Genomic DNA, 16,475 nt, shown 5'->3' with positions numbered 1-16,475 from the left:
AATGTTCAGTCCGCGATAGTTATTACCTGATGTGGCGCCATGGTTGCCGCAGAAGATGAAGAAATTTTCGAATTTTGATGCTTTCAGTGCGTTGGAAAATGCACTCATTCGAGCAAACGTCAAAATAAATTCATGTTGTCTTTGTTGTAGATAAAGAAGCATTCATTGGCTCTTCTAGAAAAGTTTGTTGCCAAATTTGGTGACGAGTTAGGCCCCCCTTGCGAGGGACTGTTCCATCAAGAAAATCTTTGTCTGTATCCACCCGAAAGTGCAGGAGGACCATTCCCAGTAGCACAATGGGCCGTCTCCATTCCTCTTGAGCACTACATTTCAAAAGTAGCTTGGTTTGCACAACATCGAAGCGCCAATGGAACAAAGGTGGACCTTTATATACATCCGAATTCTGGCTGTCTTGTGCCAGATCACACTGACTGGGCACTTTGGGGAGGTGACAAATGGCAGGTCAATGAAGACTTCCTGGCAACATTTACAGGGGACAAAAAAAGCCCAAAAAAAGAAGAACTTTAATAACACATGACGTTTTTGATAAAAAGAAAATATTTTAGCTGTTGTCATACATGGGCTTTGACTACATACGTGTTACGCATAGAAATATTTACCATTATTTTACTGATGCATCGCATGTAGGGTTGAGCCGTTCTACACGATCTTAAAAACACACTGCTGAAATCTGTCTCATATTATTCGGTTTATGAAATATGTCACTTAACTAAAGAGATTCTTATATTTAACATAGTGACACTTTAAATGCAAACGACTATATTGATTACAACTAAATATTCTTAACAATACTTTTGGAAAATGCAAGTAATGGTGCAGCCAGGTCCGAAGAAGAACACTATGTGTGGGATTTAGGGCTCAATGACCCCAGGGATTTTTTAAGAGGGAGCTAAGCCGACCCCTGGCAGTTTCTTTAACAAAAAGTAGACTTCTGGGGAAAAGTAAAATAGCTGTATATATTTTCTCCATTTAAGAAACTGAAAATAAAAGGCAGTAGAGATTCTCTATAAATCTGAACTTATGATATGGTTGTATTAAGAATGCACACAAATTATCTTTGACAATTCCATTTGAAGCCCATTTCCCCGATCAAATTTGACCCATCCCCTGCCAGTCCCAGGCAAATTTTGGTGCCCTCTGCCATATTTACCCGCTATCCCCTGTCAAAAGAAAAACTTATTGGACTTGTTACACAGAGGTGTTAAGTATAATTCCTGAAAATATTCGAACTGAGAAGAAAACGTGTAAAGTGGAGAAGTTTAATTAACGATGAAAAAAAATTGGAGTCTAAATAGTTTTTAACAATTCAACCAACAAATATAAGGAAACGAAACTTTTTGAAAATGTTTTCGAATGGTAAATATAATGATCATAAAAGTAAGAAGTGATAATAATGATAAAAAGAGCGATAATTTGGACAAAACAATGAAATAACAACAACAAACACTAGGATTGTCACAGTAAAAAACAATGATTGTCACAAACATATAAAATATTACGAAGGTTCATGCAATTAAAAAATTCGTATTTGAATACTCTGTCTACAATATTTATTAACTAAAAAATTGCGGCAAAGTTCTAGTAAATGTAGGAAAAGTGCAAATGCGTGCTGGTACTAAGAAGTGTAGGTTTATTAGGCCTAATCTGTGTACAGTATTTGGATGCACTATATAGTGGAAATAAAGTACCTAACTAAAGGGTTTATTTGTAAATGCCAGTGAATGGACAAAAATCTTTAAGCTAGAAATAAATGGGGAAGAGGAATCCTTGTTTAGACAGTCGAAAAATGGCTTAAAATATGTGAGATGAATGTCTCCAAGGATCTCTCCTAAACAAACGTCGTTAGCACTTACTAAGGCTACCTGTGACGGTTTAGATACCCGGATCCATTTCGAAGACTCCCTTTTTGAAACGCGGGTGAATCCAGTTTTCACCCCATGTGACACCATAACCCCAATAGCCCAATGTTCTTTTTATGATTTTAACTAATTCAGTAAGAAAAAAGCATAAGAGTTTAATGGTTTGTGACACTGAACCAATTCGAGGCCGAGGAACTATCCTTATTTCGGCCTGATCTGCAATCACTATCGAAGGCTTGGGGTAACGCCTATAAGGAGCACTTCACGTATACCACAAGCATTGTGAGACGGAAACAGCGAAAACCTTATTTATTGGTATTCGGGATTCATTTCCAAAAGCAATGCTTCATTAGACGTACTCATAATCATTCACTGTTCATCTTTGAGGTGATTCTTGTCAATGCTTTAACTTATAGCTCGACATCTATGATATTTTAGTCAATCTATTAATGTTTACAGGTGTGACTTATATGTAGGATCAGGGTTGGTCAAAAGGAAACTAAGGGTTCGCTGAATTGACAAAAAGGAATCTCTAATTGTTTCATGAATACCACATTGGGACACAGCCAAAGATCTATCAGATTGCAGTTAACACTCAAGTTATAACGTTCCTTTGTATAAAGTAAACTTCCCTAGATATCTTGATATCCTCATTTTAAAAAGTAGACCAGGAATATAGATTTAAACAAATGAAATTATGATTATGGCACAGCACATGGCTGACGTGGTCATTATTACCCGATCAGAGTTTTCTTCTCTTTACTTGCAACAATATTTGAAGAGAGCCTATGGACATATATCCCAGTTTCGAAAAATGATTTCAAATTCTTGGCAATTGAATTTGCATTGAGCTGTATCCAAGGACATAACTGTACGGAATATCTGGTAACACAAGGGAATTTTATCATGATTGGTCGTCTATAAATATAGATGTATAGGTTTGCTGCTCTATATCCGTTGCTTCTCTCTTAACTAACCTGTTTAATCAAACAGATCTAAAATACAGAAATTTAAACTCTAATAAAAAGCAGAATACTAATCTATTACTAGCAACGTATAAGCAATGGAAGTACGAATTTTCCTCACAAGGAATGCTTGATAAAAATCACATTTGTACACAAATCAGTGAATAAGCTGAAACAATGGCAACACGATTCAAACGATTCGAGATTATGCGGGATGGTTGTCAAAACACCCATATTTAAGATTTTAGCGATTCGCTCAAAGCATTATCTTACAACTAAAACTCTATGAAACCCCGAAATACGTAATAATGTTTACAATTTCTAATAGGTTGTTTGCCAACGATTTATTGACTCAAACAAAATACCAGGCAAAAGCAGTCCTACCTGCAAAACTCATTGTATGCAACACTTGAAATTATGCATGGCTATTGATTCTATTTTGAGAACTACCATATGAAACTACATTTACCAAGCAGCCTCGATGTCGAGACGAAACGTCGAGCCGCATTGAAGATTCAACTCTCTCAAAACACGCTTCTAAACCATAAAAATGTGTTTCAGATATAAAACAAGATAATAGCATATCTACTTCCTTTATTAACTTAACATCAACATTCTTCAAAAAAATTGAGTCCCTCCTAGTAAAATGCACCTACAATACAAACATTTATAAATTATCCTGAAACGAAATGAAATCGTCATTTAAAACCTCTGACTATAATCTTTAAGACAAGCTATGGCACTTAACTGACTTTATACCGAAGATCCACCAAACATACTACCTCAAAAAAACATCCCTATGAATTATCATTAGTTACAGTACCTCATCAGGGCTGCTATCTTGACAACTCTTCTTATCCAAGGAAGGTGACCCAGTCGGTGATGGCACATGAGGCGAGGCTAGCCTCCATGCGATGTACGACGTCATAGAAGAATGCCACGACAGTCTCTTGAGTTTCTCATCTAAAGATGAACCTGGTGCATCCATTTCCTGAATGATGTTCTCCTCATTTTGTTCTGATTGAACCAAGTGAATACCTTGCCCGTCATCAAGGCTGCTATGTGATACATCCTTCTTCAAATCAGATGCATCAGAATCAGCCTCTGTCTGAGTTCCTGATTCTTGCAAGAATACTACAAAACAAGGGTCATTTATAAAGTGATGTTGACAGTTGGAAGGAGGGGGGCACAAACATAGCCGATCTGTCAACACTGATGACAAGCGTAAGTTTTGAGAGTCCAGGAAACATCGGGGGTCATTAAATAAAAGGTCAAGAAGAAAACGTCGCATAAAACGCACCGGAAAACATATGGAGTGTTACATCTTACTCTAGATGAAATAGTTTCTGTATATCTTTACTAAACATCTTTGACAAAACTTTAGTACAACCTTCTCTTCGTACTATACTCTATAGCTGCTTAAAAATGGAATTTTACTCTACAATAAATAATTTTCATTAACGTAGGAAGTTACAAAAAGCTTTTGCCAAGAATGAAAAATATATACCTTTTTTCTTCCATGTGAAGTCTGCTGGGAAGAAAAATATAACGCATACGAGGGCCGCCAGACACGATGCTCCTGTAACAGTTGTCTGTACGTATCGTGTAAACTCACCACTGAAAAACAAAATGGCCTTTTCAAGAAAAGAATAACAAATGTTACGGTAAAAAGACGTATGTGTTGCACTGGCTGTATGTGTCTTAACTTTTGAAGAGATATCTTAGAAAGGAAATTCAAATGCTCCAAATAAATAATATTGGTGATAAAAATCCTCGCGAGTCAAAATTAAAGAGGTCTTTTGCGTATATTTTTTTAGGAAAAATGTGTAAAACGCTGGACATTATTTTCTCACAAAAGATCCTCTGATGAAAATTTTAAGTAACAACTTAAAGCATTAGTAACTTACGACTCGTTCACTGGTTTTAGCTGCTGAATAATGTAAATGACAATTCCTGAAGAAAGCTTGTCCGTAAAACTCATTGCGGAGTAAACAAATGCACAGGAGCCCTAGAATGTTAAAAAATTTTCTTGAAAAAGAACAATCGAGGAATAGTAACTAAGGATCCTCAATTTTACTAAGATACTGATTACATTGACATACATTGAATGTCTGCATACAAGAACTTAATTTTACAAGAACATGTAGGCTAAAAGTGGTATTTTAGGCCATTTTTATTAGCAACTTATAGATCCTGATTTTCTTCAAAAAAATTCCTTTTCAAACGACTACGCATAACTTGAATTAGCCCAGATGGCAGTTCTGTAAAATAATTTATGATGACATACAAACCAACTTAAAAAACATTTGAAAGCACCCATTATATAAGAACCTAAGCCTTAATCTGAATAACAGCCGATCTTGGCTACACTGAAAAATATAGGTTCTTAAATGTGGGTTTCTACTGTACTGAAGAAAAGAGCGAGATGCGTAGTTTAGATATGAGAACAAGAGGATGACAATGACCAATTAATAACGGTTTAATTAGCATGCATGTAAACCATCGATGAAAAGAAAATAAGGAGCCATATTTCTTTAGACGAACTAATAACAGCCATTTTTGAACGCTGTACGTCAGTGTCATCGATAAGTGAAGAAGGAGGCTTTACCAACAAAACGTATCTAGCTGAGCATACATCCAGAGAGAAACTGCTTTTCATAACCTTGCACTACAGACTGTTCAACAATTCGTAGCGTAATGCAGAAAAATTTGAAGAGTTATGCTCGAAATGTCGAAATCATATTTCTTAATGTACAAAGTCACTGAACACGCTGAACTACATTGATTATCAAGTTCATAGCGTGATTACCTTGTTTGTGCCAATCAAGTCAGCAGTCATCGCTAGTGACGTCACCAGCATAATGGAGCAGCCACACCCCATTAAAAGAGCCGCTACATAGACGGAGGCTCTGGCATCCTTGGATACCATGAAAAGCCACACGAAGGAGCCCAGTGCTGCTATGCATCCCACAATAAACGTTAACTGCAGGGTGACGATAAAAACTGTGTTAGACAGGGGCGCATCGATTTGTGCATGAGACAGTAGCAAAACAGAATATTGATGCAATCTACTGATGTTGATAAGCAAACCGTTTATAAAGTCAATCAAATCAATAAAAATCAAAAGGGAAATTGGTAAGAATAATTGCTAAAAATGAATCGTTTTAAATCAGGATTTCTTCAAAATTCCGAGAACTTAAAGAAAAAACTTGTCTTATTCATTATTTATACAGAGCGTGCTCTTCAGGTGAAAAATGCCTTCTATTTAAAAGGCAATACCTTAGATTGTTTGCTCTAAGAAAAAGTACAAAAGAATTTCTCAACAAAAAAGGGGAGAAAGTTCTTAGCTCGATACAAGGTTGCATTTACTCCGCAAAATCTTCCGCAAAATACCCCAGTCACTGCAGATGCTTGATACCAAAGATAATAGAGGTATTGCCAGAAAATACCAAAAAGGGGAAAGGAGGATTTGTAACATAATTCTATGCCACAAAAAATAAAATTTTCTGAAATTTCGAGATCTGCTGTCCTGATGCATAATGTTCTTATAAAATATCCAGGATGAACTAACAATCCAGGATATTGCCAGTGTTAAACAATTATTCAACTTTTCTCATTCATACATACTTTGGGCTCTTAATATTATCTAACTGTGAGCCAAATTTTGATTATCATCGTTAGTTCCAATAGTTTTCAGTAAAGTTTTGCACGGCAGCAGGCTAGCGAAAATCCAAAAATTGGGAACTTTGGCATTATCAGTGACAATAAATCATCCTTGAACCAAAATATAGCATGGGTTGGTTTCTGTCATGCAAATGCGGGTTCAAAATTGCACTGTAAGGTTAATAATCTAATACGCACTCGTCCACCGACTCTTTTCGTGAGAACCTTTGTCAAACCGCTTGAAATGACGCCACTAACGAGCACAAGCAGTGGGAAATAGGCAATTGCTTCCTACAAAAAAAATTCGATTCATTGATTAGCTTGGCCACCTATTTCAGTAACTTAGGAAACTCTAGATTGATGTTTATCATCAAGTTCGTTAGAAGATTTGTGCTGCAAATATTACTGGCAAGATAAACAGGGGTGTAATTTCATGAAGAGAACAAGGGGCCCTCTAACTAATGTTCAGAAACTAAAAGAGCAAAAGTAGAAAAGGGTAAATTTTTATTATGAACAAAGGGGCTGTAGCCCTGAAGAGAAATGAATTTCGAAATCATGCCAAAAACACAGCTTTCAAAAATATTTCAGCATTTAAAGGAATTACACACAAAGCAAAAATTGCTCCTCCAACACACTTAGAAATCTCCTTGCCATTGGTAAATCTTAAATCGTATCAAAATTTTTATAGTATTTTATAGTAGAGTGGGCTGAAAAGGAGAATTAGAAATAAGTGGCAATGGGAATCTGGTAGAAGGAGGAACAGATTTCTTATAGCTTCAGGTTAAGTATCTCAGATTATGCGCTTCAGGAGCCTTTAACTCGTACTTTCAGCTTAGTCTGACCTAATTTTAGAAATAGAAGGAGGTTAGTATCCCATATCTCCCAGCCACAACACGACTGGACGTAGAAAGTCTAATGATTTATTTTGATGGTCTTGCTTTGCCTTGCTTTAAAAAACGACATTGACGAAAAATAGTTTCCTACCTTTTCAAAAGCCATAGTTTCTGTTAAATATAACACAAAGTATGAAGATGAGACATTCAACGTCAACCGTGTGCACATGTAAATCAAGGCCATCTGGAATGAAAGAAATCAAAATAGTGTCAAAAAAATCAAAGATCACGAGACTTTGTCGCTGGATGATAAATATACATACGTCACAACAGTGGCATAGATAGGAAATTTTATAAAAGGGCTGAAAAACTGAGATTTTCCGACAAAAATCTAGCAAACATTCAGTTCGCTTCAGTTTAGTTTATTATATTTTAAAATTCCTCTACAATAAACACATCGCTTGCCGTGTACCATATTGGTAAGCATTTAACACAGATTCAAAAAAATTGTGACATAACATGACGACATTAGAACTGAAATAAAACAGGAGATAAAGTCTAATGATTTACTCAAAGTCATGTGTCATAAATCATACAAATCGAAGATTTTATGGTCTTCTCTTCGCAAACGGCATTTTTAAGTTGCCCATCTGATTCAGAACAACTGAAGAAATCGTTATAATAACCTTTAAAGACTGTTCTCTCAAAAATGTAACAATTGGACAAAAATAAAAAAACATGTTATCTTTCCGACATGATCAGAAATTTCCCGACGAAATAGCTGTTTAGCTTTACAGAGAGGTTTTTGGCCCCCCTTAACCCCCCCCCCCCCCCTCTAGCTACGCCACCGCGTCACAGAAAGCTCATGAAAATGCCTTCAATTTTAGCTATAGAGTAGGAACCCTTATAACTGACTATTCAATAATTGTTCCGAAAGGGGTCAATGAATTCTGCTTTCATGGTTCCTTGGGAAAATCACAGAAAATAACAGAACAACTATAATGTTATCCCCTATAGAAGAATGGGGAATAGCTGTAAGGAGAAGAATTACCTTATAGAAGAATGGTGTCTTCAGCCAGTCAATCCACTGCCTGCATGTCTCCTCCGAATTAAGGTTTGTATCAGCAAGAAGGTCATTGGAATCTATGACATCTGCCTCCTCCGCACTGTCAACAGTGGATGAAGCAGCGACTGTGGTAATATCACTTTGCAAAATCTCACAATCGTTCGAAGAAATTGGAGAATGAAGCAGATTGTCCTTGGCATCTGAAATGGTTGCAGTAAATAATGTAGCTTTAAAATCATTGTTATTATTAAACTTATTTACAACAATTATAACCTTTTACACCATTGAGAAATTTCTGATATCGAATACCTCTGTTTTTGTGCGGATCAGTGTGAATGTGAACGGCACCCGTTCTTTTGCATAAAATGGTACCCGTTCTTGTCATTATTCTGTACCATCAGTCAAAAGGTAACAGGTCAAGCACATGAAAGTAGGAGACTTCTCTTCTCAATCTTTTTTTCTGCTGAAGGCGCCGAATAATGATTGCAAGCTTAAACGACATTGACTTGCGGTCTACGTCACATTAAACACCCAGTCTCTCGCCGTGTGTGCTTCTTTCAACTTAGCAAAAATTCCAAAAAATTTTTCAGTCAATTGCCTCACTCTCATATAGCCTCACACCCGTTTCTGGCTCACATATAGCCGCAAAGTGTTCACATAAAGCAGAGTTGTCTGCGACAAGTCACGGAGAGTCAAGGCTCTATGTGAACCAGACATGCACAAAGTCTCCCTAGTGAAAACTCAAATTAAACTCCTATTGACAAAATCTATTGTTTCAAATCCGTATTATTCAAAATGAACACTTTAAGACCCCGTTTACACGAGACCTGAACCAGATCGGATCCAAAGGTACCATTTCGAATATTGGCGCGCATATGACGTTTTCAGAACTTCGTGCGTGATGAAAACACAGTTAAACCTGAACATGGAGAGAGGTAACGCTAAAAAGGATACATTTTCGTTGACTGAAGAAAAAACTGCGCTACTTTCAAAAGAAGTATTGGACTAAAAAACTGCAAAGCTTTCAGATGGGCAGGACTGGGAAAATATGAGGACAAAGTACGACGACATATTGTCAAAGTTTCGTAATAATTCTTCGACACAGTAGTATATCACATCGATGTTCGGTTTTCTGGCGCCAAAAAGCCACGGATTACATATTCAAACTACCTTGAATTGAAAATATTCTGTCTCACTTACAACAAATAACGTAGACGGATCGGATCTGGACCAGATTCACCCGTTTACACGGGATCCGGTCAAGATCGGATCCATACGGGATCACCTCTGAAAGTGACCCTAAAAGCTTCATTTAGAAGTTAGATAATCCAGTGAAGATTAAAAATGCGTAGATCTTGGCTAAATGATCGACTATATTAAATAAAATTGAGAGATAGACGTTTTTAAAATAGTCATCATATCAATTTAACTAAAGAAATAAATAACGTTTTAAGTATTACCTCCTTGTGAAACTGGTTTCTTTCGGCAAACATAATGCTTTGGCTCAATCGTCCCGACATGGAAAATTGCAGAAAACAGAATTCCGGTTGCAACAACAATGAAACTGAGATACTGAAATTAAGAAGAGATGGGCATAAGAAACCGCTCATATTTATATTGAAGATTTTGGTGCTTGACCATAAGAACCACACTTAGACATTCAATGAAAAAGATCGAGAATGGTCTTATAAAGCCAGACCAAAAATGGTCCCAAGAAAATTCATATTCTCTTTACCTTAGACCCTCAGACCCTAGAACGATGGAGTGGCTCAGTAATGACGTCACAATAGCAAATTTTCATTACCCTGAATTTGATCTATAGAATGGAAAAGAAAACGCTTCTAAATAAAAGCCGAAGCTATACGAAATTGGCCGAAAGGTAGCACAACCGAGGATAAACGTTTCCTTTTTCTTGATTTGCAGGAACTATTTATTCAATATTTGGTCTTGGCTCTAAATCTTTGAAGCAGACAAAACAACTGTAATTTTTAAGTAGCTTCACTGGCCATATCTCAAAGAGATTTACTAAAATTGTACGATTAGAGTTTTTCTACAGTGTTCTCTCTGTCGTGTTGAAGATCCGTTTCGAAACTTTCATACAATATTTTTCATGACAGAATCATCCATCCACTTAACTAATTAAATCATTTTGTCAATAATGGACGAAGAACGTTTGTTCTGGCCAAGCTTTAAATTTTTGCTTTCTAATTTATGAAAGGACCAACGTCAAAAGGGACTAAAGTCTATTAGGTAGTAAATACTCCTGGAAAGAAATTAAGGCAAGGATCCTCCTTAAAGGATCAAATTACTCATAATTTGATCTCATCTTTCAACAAAGGTCACTCTACGAAATGCAAAGAAACGAAATATAAATTCTTTCACATCTCCTGCCTCATTTATATTCAAACTTATTCAATGATATCACCGAGGTAAAATCAAACGAAAGGATGTCCATAGGGTGACATCACTAAACAGCAAAACAGGGAGATTTGAAAGCTTGTCAATGACAGATATATTTATGTTCATAAGAGTAACCAACTGCAATAAACCAAAAACCAGCCAATGTGACGCATTCGATATCTTTAAATAAATAAAAGTTTACAATAAATTGGGTGGTTGGGTTTGCCATTGAAGAAAGAAGTTGAAGAAAAATATCGTGAAAGCGTTCAGGCGTTATGCCAGAGTCACACGCAGAATGGGGATCCTCTCTCAATAGAGAAATTCAAAAATATACAGCCGAAGGTTTTCTGTAATTTATTTTGTTCTGAAAAGGCTCAAGGTTGAACCGGGCCAGGATGGATGATCAACTAATCATTGACAACGGTGTGACAGGATATTTCCCCCATCAAGGACCGCGGAGCATATAACAGATTAAGGGGGCTAAAACTTTTTTGGGGGGATAAACATGATAAAAATCAAGAGCGAGCTTTTGGGTTGATTTTAAGTACATTTTGGAAATTACTGGGAGGCTAAAGCCCCCGTAGCTCCTTGGGAGGCTAAACCCCCCGTAGCTCCTTGGGAGACTAAAGCCCCCGTAGCTCCTTGGGAGACTAAAGCCCCCGTAGCTCCTTGGGAGACTAAAGCCCCCGTAGCTCCTTGCTTCCGCGGTCCTTGCCCCTATGCCAATAGATAACGATAAAAGTAATACCATGAACTGTGGGGCGACATTTCCTGTCACATTCTCTTCCGGATTCGTTCCAAGCAAAAACCAGGTTGCACCAAACACGTAAATACCACAGACGAATGTCAGTCCAGATCTAGAAAAAACAGAACTTCATGAATACGATAGAACAGCTTTCTTGACAAAAGACAAACCATGCAACATATTTTCACATTTTCAAATCAGTGTCATTGTAAGAAATGCTTAAATCAGAGCCCAGATATCTATTTGAGACCTTTCGTTCAATACTGTTAATCGTTATACTTTTAAAAATATTGCGAATTATGATCCTTAAATTGCATTTCAATCAGAGCCCAGAAACATGGAGGTCACACAGTCGACGGCGCTGAGGAAACGAAAGTGCCACACCAAAGACCCGCCTTGTTTTCATTTGTTTCTCAAGGCTAGTTTCTCGAGGTTCAATGGCATTGTATGGGGAAAAATTGACACTTATACTGAATTAAATGTCATTTCAACATACGCCTAAAGATTTTAGTGGCTCGGAGCCATTTTGAATAAAAATTCATAACTTGTTAATTAATGTTAAAGTTTATGCGAACGGTTAAAATAAACATTATTGTTTTGCAGGTAGAGTTTGGATATCAAGTGCATTGAGCCCCTTTGTAGTTCTAGCAAAAAAGGCTATGGTTTTAAAATGAACAGATTGCATTAAAGTTCAACGCCTGTTGCGCAACATTACTCAGAAAGCTTACGCCTCCTGTCATCGTTTTGACAAAGATGACGCAAGCAAATAGTAATAAGAAACTGTTTTTCGGTGGAATATTTGCAGAAGATGAATAGGAGCAATATTTGCCAAGTTGCTTGGTAATTTTGGCAAGCAGGTTACTCGTAGGTCGCAAAACAGCCAAAATGCGTGAACAAATAGTGTTTTGCCTTGAGAACGTTCCCAATTACACGAAAAGCATTTATTTGTCCCCCGATTTGAAAAGCTGACAGGTTATAAAATATTGATAAGGAGTTGTTTCATGCATTTCAAAGAAACCATAAATGCAACGACCTGCAGATGCACGCTATAAATTAATGAGCCTGAACATGCTTCATGAATCGTGATCCTTTTGAGTATCATTTGATCACTAGCGGAACCATTAACCATTGAAACTTGACCACTTGCCTGGCTTTGAAGACTTTGCCTGGGCAAGCTATCCACGGCATCACCATTTCCTTTCTTAGAATCAAACCAGCGATGGCAGATTAGCCTTTTTCAGGTCAAAATTTTTAATTGGTGGCCTTTTTCAGAGATAAATTGCCTGGGAAATTTTTTTTTGGCCTCCTACTTATATTTTGCCTTTTTAGGAGAAACTTTGAAGGCATCCCCTTGTTTTATCTTAACTTGACATCCTAGGTAACAAAAATTTTAAATTGATAGAATAATACTACACTGTGTAAAACAAACTCAAAATATTATCACCTAACCTAACAATTAGAAAATGAATTCTTTTGAAGGAGAAAGTTTCTCAGTTTTTTTAGTTTGGAAAATCATCTAAAACGTGCATGCGCTGAAATGCATACTAAACTCGCGTAGTGGACTTTAAGAAATTTTTGGATTTGGCCATTTTAAGCGCTTTTTGGCCTTACACTCTTTTTTTATAAGAACCAGTAAATTTAAGTTCAGGCTGACTGTCCTTAATTTTTTTGAAAATCTGAGGCTGGATTGTTCTTAATTTGTTCTTAAATTACAAGGTTGTAAGCAGTGCTATTGCTAGCTTTTTCGCTCTAAGGACGTGTTCAGGCCTCATTTGCCAACAAAGTGAGTGAGACAGCCTTAATTTGCTGACAAATTTGAATATTCACCGAAAAGGAACCCACACATCGCCAAAAATCCTCGATTAACAAAAAAAACGTTATTCAAAATTGCAATTTGCAGAAGCTCAGCCTCAGCTTGTTCTTAATTTGTTCTTAACTTTTGACCAGTTTTGAGGCTCATGTTCTTATAAAATTGTTCTTAAAAAAAAGATTATAGTTGGTCACCCGTCTGCCCGCCTTTTGCAAACCATCTAGCAACCCTAAATCAAACGGCAAATGGCGAAGGGATTTTAGAAAGAAGAATTTAGTAAGACAGCGTTCTACAAACTGATAAAGGGGCCATAAGCATTACATTTCCAACTGTGTCTTTCAGAGGGTGAAGTTGGTTTGAAGAATGTTTCAAGAATTTATACAATGCTTCTATGCAATCATGATGGAAAACCCGGAAATTCAGAGCTATTGAAAGTTTTGCAATTTTTTCCGAATGTTCAGTACTAAATTTTTGACAAAAATTGAATGTAGTTTTGATCATCCACCGCGCCCCAACCCTTTTCATATTGCGTCCGTCATCAGTCGGAGGAGTAACACAAACACTTCCGCTTTATAAACACTGTTGCGAAATGGTCCGGAAACACGATGTGGCTTGCGATCGATCGAATAAATTAGGGGATTAAAACGGATTCAAAACAACGCTGCAAAACAGGGCAAGCCAAGCCTAAATACTGTGTAGGGCCATATCCCTCTAGAACGGCGCGATGATATTCCTATCTTTATGACACAAGATCGTAGAATAAACTGATTCAGCGTGCCAGTTCATTCAACTTCTATACATAAAAAGGTTGGAAAGAAATCCACGTTCTCGTTAACGAAACATTACCTTTCTCTCATTTGGTAATAAAAATTCATATGCCGGAGATATAGCCTGCTGTCCAAGAAATTAAGATTTTGACGTCAAATCCTTGCGAATAAGGTCTTTTAACATGCTGATTCGACACAATGAAAATATTAATAAATAAACAAATTTTGTTGATAGCAGCAGGGAAGAACATGTTTTAAAAAGAACGGGTTTCGGGCTACAATTTTCAATTAACGTCTTTTGTCCTTTGTTTGTATTTCAAAAACTAACACGTGTACAAGCTTAAGTCTTGTTTTCTTGTCGTATTAACGTGTATACCGTAAAATCGCCATTGTTTTCAGGTTTCTCGTGGCAGCCTGCATTTACAAAAAGGCCTACAACGCCTTGGAATCATAAAATTAAAATCGAAGGAAATGTGTTCTTACCTGATTGCATTTAGGCCAACTTTTTCGCTAACTTTGTTGGCAATTTCGGGTATAAGGGAGAGATGTGATATTTGAACTGCTGCCCATCCAAATTGAAAAACCACAACAAATGCGGCATAGTACAACACTAGGGTTGTAGACGAGGCATTTTCACAACTAATGCATTTGTTAAATATAAAAGGAAAGGAGAGAAGGACGCAAAATGTTCCTATCAAATGCCAAAGCTTTCTACGTCCATAATACTTGCAGTTGGTTTTATCACAACCGTAGCCAATAAACGGTGTGAAAATGGCATCTGCCACTTGGCCAATTAATAATATAAGACCAGCGTTTGCATTGGAAAGTGAGATGACTTTGGTCATGTAGATGAGCAAATAGCTAAACCAGCAATTTGCGCAAAGATCGTTAAAAACATGTCCAACTCCATAGCAAACTCTTTGGATGAGAGGCAGCCGCCGAGAGCTCCCTCCACTGTCTCCAGGATTTCTCCCGTGACCACAAATCTTTTGAAAAAGTTTCGCTGGCATTGTTTTGCTTGATTCAAAATTTCTTGATTTCACGTTGCTTTAAAGCAAAAGCCGGTCTCTTTAGCTGTAGCTCTTTGTTGTCAAAGCCAAAATGTTCAGTTTCAAAGTTACCACACAACGGATCTGCATATGCCTTCTACTCTTTTACTGACCAAGAGACGATGTAATCCAATAAAGGACAGGTTGAACTCAACTGGTATAACTTGCGAAGCACATAAACATGTAAGCCGTTGCAAATCTTTGGATTTTCTACGAGAAAAACAATCTTCCGTGAAAATGATATCTTTGCACGAAAATGCAAACGAATTTCCCTTTCCTAAGAAAAATAATTCATCTTTCCGAGAAGACTCCCGACGCTTGATCGTGCTGCCGATTGTTTATACACATGGACTTTCAACCCGTGCATGTAATTTCTCGGTGCATTGACGCCACACCATTGTTCTCTTTGCTGTTTGCCGCAGTAGAACAGCGTTTAATTGAAGCACGTGAACTTTCATAGCTCCTTCCCAGTCTCAGCTCCTCGCAATGTAATAATAATTTGGAGAATTAGGGGTTCGGTGCAGAATGGTATCTTCCGGGAAGTTTCTCCTAAAAGCATCTACTTGAGGTGAAGATAAAGATTATACTGGTAAAAAGACGATTAAGGAATCTAGATTGATTTTATGTTATTTTTTCTAATCAGAATGCAACCAATCAACCCATCAACAGAGCCTCCGACGAAGGGAGGGGGGGCCAGGAGGGCCATGGCCCCCTCACTTTTTTGCAAAACAATAGAACTTTTTTAAAAACTTTATGATTGTTACACTTTCTCTTGGCCCCTCCACTTTCCAACCTGCGTCGGAGCCCATGATCAAGCCAATACTTGATACTTAAAAGTAGTGTCAAACAATAAGAAACTCAAATTTCGTCGGAAAATGCGTAGGACTATGGAAAAAACATAGATTCATCTTGATTGTTGTTTACAAGTGTTGCGGCAAACCCTACCACACTAGGCTTGATCCAACTGCGAATTTTTACAGAGGTGGATCAACCACTAACGGTCCAATTTTGAATGCAGATTTTGGAGGAATATAAAAAATATTACTTTTAGTAGTCGAGGTTCACTATCAAAAGGACCTTGATGTGTTTCCTTTTGAAATGCATCATTAACACTCTACGAATGACATGAGCCCCTAGATGAGTGAAGAGCTTGACTCAAAACTTAGATTTTGAAATAAAGACTTATTTCTCCAAGAAATGTTCTGTACCTCCTTTGCCAAAGAAAAACGTCCTTTGCATTGTTAAAACCACAATTGGTTGCCCAGGTTGAAAAATGTCGAGACCGCTTTTGAATGGT

General features: G+C 37.2%; 2 protein-coding genes across 2 annotated transcripts in view; one reads left to right on the top strand and one right to left on the bottom strand.

The window, feature by feature from the left end:
• The window catches only part of LOC135682787 (ATP-dependent RNA helicase DHX8), a 57,662-nt gene extending 57,070 nt beyond the window's left edge, over positions 1-592 (top strand). The window contains exon 28 of the mRNA XM_065197823.2: positions 151-592. The gene's annotated coding sequence lies outside the window, so the exon portion shown is untranslated. The remainder of the gene's footprint in view (positions 1-150) is intronic.
• A 116-nt stretch (positions 593-708) lies between these two features.
• Positions 709-15,587, bottom strand: LOC135682790 (major facilitator superfamily domain-containing protein 12). The gene is made up of 10 exons (XM_065197827.2): positions 14,613-15,587; positions 11,556-11,664; positions 9,868-9,979; positions 8,393-8,607; positions 7,493-7,585; positions 6,707-6,799; positions 5,655-5,828; positions 4,753-4,853; positions 4,353-4,462; positions 709-3,979 (listed from the first exon to the last, which is right to left on the bottom strand). The coding sequence occupies exons 1-10, from the start codon at positions 15,137-15,139 to the stop codon at positions 3,660-3,662; spliced, it is 1,854 nt and encodes a 617-aa protein (XP_065053899.2). The 5' UTR covers positions 15,140-15,587; the 3' UTR covers positions 709-3,659.
• Positions 15,588-16,475: the final 888 nt, after the last annotated feature.

Source organism: Rhopilema esculentum, chromosome 16, assembly GCF_057945365.1.
Source record: "Rhopilema esculentum isolate cy_ngs chromosome 16, ASM5794536v1, whole genome shotgun sequence".
Lineage (NCBI taxonomy): Eukaryota > Metazoa > Cnidaria > Scyphozoa > Rhizostomeae > Rhizostomatidae > Rhopilema > Rhopilema esculentum.
This window is presented reverse-complemented; position numbering and strand designations above follow the sequence as displayed.